Source organism: Nematolebias whitei, chromosome 19 (genome assembly GCF_014905685.2).
Source record: "Nematolebias whitei isolate Nwh7 chromosome 19, NemWhi1, whole genome shotgun sequence".
NCBI classification, from domain to species: Eukaryota; Metazoa; Chordata; class Actinopteri; order Cyprinodontiformes; family Rivulidae; genus Nematolebias; species Nematolebias whitei.
In genome coordinates, this window is record NC_056516.1 from 20587284 (window position 1) to 20592723 (window position 5440).

The following is a 5440-nucleotide window of genomic DNA, read 5'->3' on the forward strand; positions in this document are numbered from 1 at the left end:
CCTTTCATGGCACTGGGCAGCAAAAAGCACGAAGAAGTTGTTTTGAGTTTATTAGTTTACAAAATATGTTAAACATGTAGTCTCTGGTAGCTCTGTGGAGACGGGAGCAGCCAAACGAGGGAAAAAAAAACCTAAAAAACTAAAAAGTGATATTTGCAGCTTGATGCATAATAAAATAAAAAAAATAAAAAAAAAATAAAAAAAAACAGAACAGGTTTTGGGCACATGCTCATGTTTTATGATACTAATGCATTAGTCAATCTTCAACATAAACTTAAGGCTGCATCTCTGAGTGTTATAATATTGTTTTTTTTTTTCTGGTGTTAACCATAGGGATTACCTCATCCAAATCTTGTAGTTGCCCTGCGATGGACTTGCAACCTGTCCAGGATGTACCCCGCCCCTCGCACTGTGATTGCTGGCTGGACATGGGCACCGGCGACCCTCGTGACCCAAAACGGAAGAAGCGGGTAAAAGATAATGGATGGATGGATGGATGAAATCATGTAGTTGTCATGCATGAACAGGACCCTGAAAAAGACACAAATTATCCATGATGTTTAAATATTTGATTTTTACAGTTTGTGACAGCAATAATTACTGTATAGCCTAGCAGAAAATGCTGGTGGACTGGCTGAAGGCAGGCACAAAGTGGAGACTCCAACAATTATCTTTGAACATAAAGTATGAGGACATGCAAAAAAAAAAAAAACAATCATAGTCAAACTAAGCACAAGAGTACTAAAATGAGGTATTCCTCAAATATTTTGAATGATCTGTAAACAAGTAGTAGTAAGCCCATAAAATAGTTTTACTGTATACCTGAGATGAGTAGATGGATTATAGACAATTCAGGTTGTTGCCATAGAGCTTAGTGTCATGTCAACCCAGACTCGTGCACACACATGACAGAATGCAGATGAAGATGGCAGCAACAAGAAGAAAGGAGTGGTGAACAAGAAGGGTCTAACTTGTCAGTCTTCTGTGATCATGTTGTTTAGCATGTTTTGGGTCAACACCTCACACTGAAAGCTGCATTTAGATTTATTTTCTTTTTGTTTTGTTTTTTTGCATGTACATTAAGGGCAGCATGGTGGCGCAACTGGTAGAGCTGCTGTCTCTCAGCGAGCAGGTCCCCGGTTCAAACCCCAGTCCAGGGGCCTTTCTGGGTGGAGTTTGCATGTTCTCTCTGTGCATGTGTGGGTTTTCTCCGGGTACTCCGGTTTCCTCCCACAGACCAAAAACATGCATGTTAGGCTGATTGGTAACTCTAAATTGTCCCTAGGTGTGAGTGAGAGAGTGAATGGTTGTCTGTCTCTATGTGTCCCTGTGATGGACCTGCGACCTGTCCAGGGTGTACCCCGCCCCTCGCACAGTGATTGCTGGACATGGGCACCGGTGACCCCCGTCACCCAAAATGGAAGAAGCGGGTAAAAAAATAATGGATAGATGGATGTGCATTAGTTGCTATGTAACATTAGCCACCGACTTTACAATCATGTAAAAAAATAGACAGGCAATGTGGACAAGACAGAAATGGACATTCAGATAATATGAAAGTGTCGCAAGGACGAAAACCCAGATAATATGGACTTATGGAAGAACAGAACTCAAACTCTTGAATAATTAATGTGATTTATTCACAGTGAAATTAAGGACTATGTTCAGTGCAGGGATCAAGGAAACCTGGGGATGAAGGAGAATGATTGGTCTCTAGTAGGATGAGAGATGGTCATATTTTGGTTCCTCGTATCTTTACAGTAGAGAGGCCCAGTTGAGGCAGACAGAGGATCTCCAGCAAGTATGGATCAGGCTTGCAAGATGCAGTGGAGACAAGAAAATGCACAAGGCTAGTTGCTGAATGATGTAGGAGCAGCTAAAGGTGAGTCTGCAGGAAATCCACAGGTAGGTACCAGCTTAGACAGCTCAGATCAGTAGGAGAGTTGTCAACGTGACTCAGGAGGCAAGAGTCTGAAAAGCAAGAAGAGAACACGGGTAAGTATTTCTTGATAATATGATCACTTGAAAGCCAGAGGGACAAGTACCAGCTGGTAGGTGTAACAATGTATTGGTTTATTTATTTATTTATTTATTTATTTATTTTTTCATTAAGAATTATTCTTTTTTTTAATCTTTGTATTATTATTATTATTTATTTAAATGCCTGGTGCCTGTAATAACAAAAATAAACTAGATAAACCATATTAGATTTTTTTTTTGTAAATGTATTTATATGTAAATGAGATGGGCATTTGATATTGCAATATATCGATTGCAGACTTGTGAATCGAATAGAATTGAAATCGTATTGTGACAGACTTTGTGATATTGGGAAATATTATATTGTCATACAAACAAATCAATATAATATAATGCATCGTGGTAAAGCTGGTGATTTCAGTGATTTGGTGAAATCATGTGTCTCTTGTAAATGAGTCCTCGAGGCTCAATGGGATTAACTTGTCTAAATAAAGGTTGAATTAATGTACGCCCCTAGTAATACTCCAGCAGGGAATAGGGCTCTTCTGTAGACTTTCTTTTATTCAGACAATTTTTGAGATTACCTCCGTCTGCTGCTCACTGGCACCACCCTGGAACTCGGGAACATGCAATAGACTGAAAACTCTACAGAGGGGGAGTGTGTGTGTGTGTGTGGGGGGGGGGGGGGGGGTAGCAGACTAAGCATAGGTCAGGGTTTTCCAAAACTGGGCATTTACGCACTGTTTTGAATCACCAACTAGTATCCAACAACTGCAACCCAGTAACATACTACATTTTGATTATTTGTTCTCTACAGAAACCAGAGAGCAAGTTCTCTTTTTGAGAACCAAATAATTCTGCATCTCCAATTTCACTACAGTTGCCTATAGTAACTCATCTGCATGTTTGTTACATCACATGTCTGCATTTTCCCTGTTTGATCTTATGGTTCCATTCTTGTCTGGCATTTGGATTTTAAATGCCTGTTTAAATACAAGTGTCCTGACCTGACCTGTAATGATGTGGCGATATGCAAAATTGGCCAAAATGCTCTGAATATCTGAAAGGAACATGAACTGTTCTTGTTCTCTACTGATTAAAAAAATGTCCCCTCCCTCCTGTGAGACCAGGCATTAGCTTTACATTGTTCTCCTGTCTAGCATGGAAATGGTAATAGCTTTGAGACCAGTGAATAAGACACATGCAGCTAGTGAGACAGTTAGATACCCCATCATACCCCATCATTTATGCATCGTAATGCATTATTTCCAACTGAGTCAATACGAGAGGTGGTCTGCAAATTTTCCCCTCTCCAAGAAGGAGGATTTACTTCAGCACTACTTCTAAAAACATGTCAGAGAGGAAAGGATGATCACCATCATGCAATCTTTTAAAGGAGGGCCTAGTCGATTCCCCCAGAGATATATTTATTTCACAGCATGGAGACTTTGCTGTGTCTGTACATACAAATACACACTTAAGAGACTGAATCGCATTCATAGACAAGAGCCTGAACATGGATAATCTCACAATCTGACGCAAAAACACATACAGTCCTCCTCTGAAGTGGATCTCACTAAAATCCTCTGAACAACATGTCCCCATGAATTAGGGTTTTAATGCTTTATCTCTTCCCATTAGGCCATCCATCACACTGTTGCACTCTTAATCATGGAGCAGTTCCATCAGAGGATAAGGCAAAGAAGAAGGTGGGGTATGAACAAGTGGGGAAGATACACAGATGCAGCAAAGTGTCAAGAGAGCCAAATAATAAAAAGAAGAGAATGAACACAACCACATGGATGAGTAGGCAGTGAACGGAGGAGTTAAAGAGATGGAGAGCAACGTTTGTTTGACCTGGAGGGACATAAAATGTGAGGGCTGGCAAGAGCAGCAGCACAGAGACAGTGTAATCATTTGGACAATGGATGGAGATTTGGGAGCGCTTGAGATTGCTACTGATAACTACTCATGACTATTTTGTCTGGGAAGGGAAAAACATGCAGCATGTCATTCTTGTTTTTGTTTTTTCCTTGATGCAACAGCAAAGCTGATTTTATTTATTTATTTGTTTATTTATTTTTTGCCTTGACGTGAAGTGGCAACCAAACACTGTTAAACCACAACACTGGCCTGTTTAAATTGTCTGATCTAAACCACCACATTTAGCTCAAACTCTGGATTCAATTAAAAGTCATGGCTTGTTATTAAGTCCATTTACAAATGGCAGAAGGTAAAACAAGAGGGAACAATGTCACATTAATGCACATTGGCTAGTATGCAATTAAACCACATGTGCCTGTTAATGCAACCTCATTGCAACATGTGCCATGGAATTGTCCTTGCCCATTTTATAAAATATGTAATTAACCTGCTTGTAACATTTCAGCACAGCTTGATTATTGATTTCATTTCAGCCATTTCAACTGCACAACTTCATCGTGTTAAACTTTTTTCTGCGTGTGTGTGTGTGTGTGTGTCTTTTTTTTTTTTTTTTTGAGAATGAGGTTAGTTTTGTAGTGAATACAGATTCTTCCAAACAGCCTTGATAGGGGACCTTGAAATTATCTTTGTGAAAGCAAGAAATAGATGTCATGCTGTTGTCATAGTTTGGTAAAAACGTGCAAAATCTAATATTGTTCCCATGGCAGCTTTAACCATTTCTGTATAATGTTTTAATTTACTACTTCTTGTACTTTTTAAAATTAGTGCCTGTCTTTCATGGTGGCAGGCAAACATGTAATTGCTTCTGTGTGTATGTGTGTCTGACAGCAAACTATCTCCATCCATCCATTATCTTTACCCGTTTATTCCATTTTGGGTCACGGGGGTCGCCGGTGCCCATGTCCAGCAATCACTGTGCGAGGGGCGGGGTACACCCTGGACAGGTCACAAGTCCATCACAGGGACACATAGAGACAAACGAGACAAACAACCATTCACTCTCTCACTCACACCTAGGGATAATTTAGAGTTACCAATCAGCCTAACATGCATGTTTTTGGTCTGTGGGAGGAAACCACCCGGAGAAAACCCACGCATGCACAGAGAGAACATGCAAACTCCACCCAGAAGGCCCCTGGACAGGGGTTTGAACCAAGGACCTGCTCGTTGAGAGGCAGCAGCTCTACCAGTTGCGCCACCGTGCTGCCCAGCAAACTATATCATGAACTTTAAAACTGTGCTGGTAGATTAGTGCAGTGGTTCTCAAACTTTTTTTCTGTTGGGGCCCCTTTGAGTTATAAGACATTTTCCTGTCATGTTTATCTCCGTCTCTGAATGTGCCAGGTGGGATAAGGTGAATAAGCTGGGCTGCGTTCAAGAGCAGTAGGAAATACTGACTGTGCTACTGCACTTGTATTAGTACAGTAGTCCCTTGATTATCGTGGGTGTTATGTTCCAGACACCACCGCAATAGGTGAAAAACTGCAAATTAGGAACATAATTTATATATATATAC

The 5440-nt window shown here is 40.4% G+C and overlaps 1 protein-coding gene across 1 annotated transcript in view; it reads right to left on the minus strand.

Moving 5' to 3' along the window:
* Positions 1–1956: 1956 nt before the first annotated feature.
* Positions 1957–5440, minus strand: part of LOC119426101 (collagen alpha-1(XVI) chain-like) — a 7275-nt gene continuing 3791 nt past the window's right edge. Inside the window, exon 9 of the mRNA XM_037693660.1 lies at positions 1957–1971. Coding sequence (XP_037549588.1) covers positions 1957–1971 — 15 coding nt within the window. The remainder of the gene's footprint in view (positions 1972–5440) is intronic.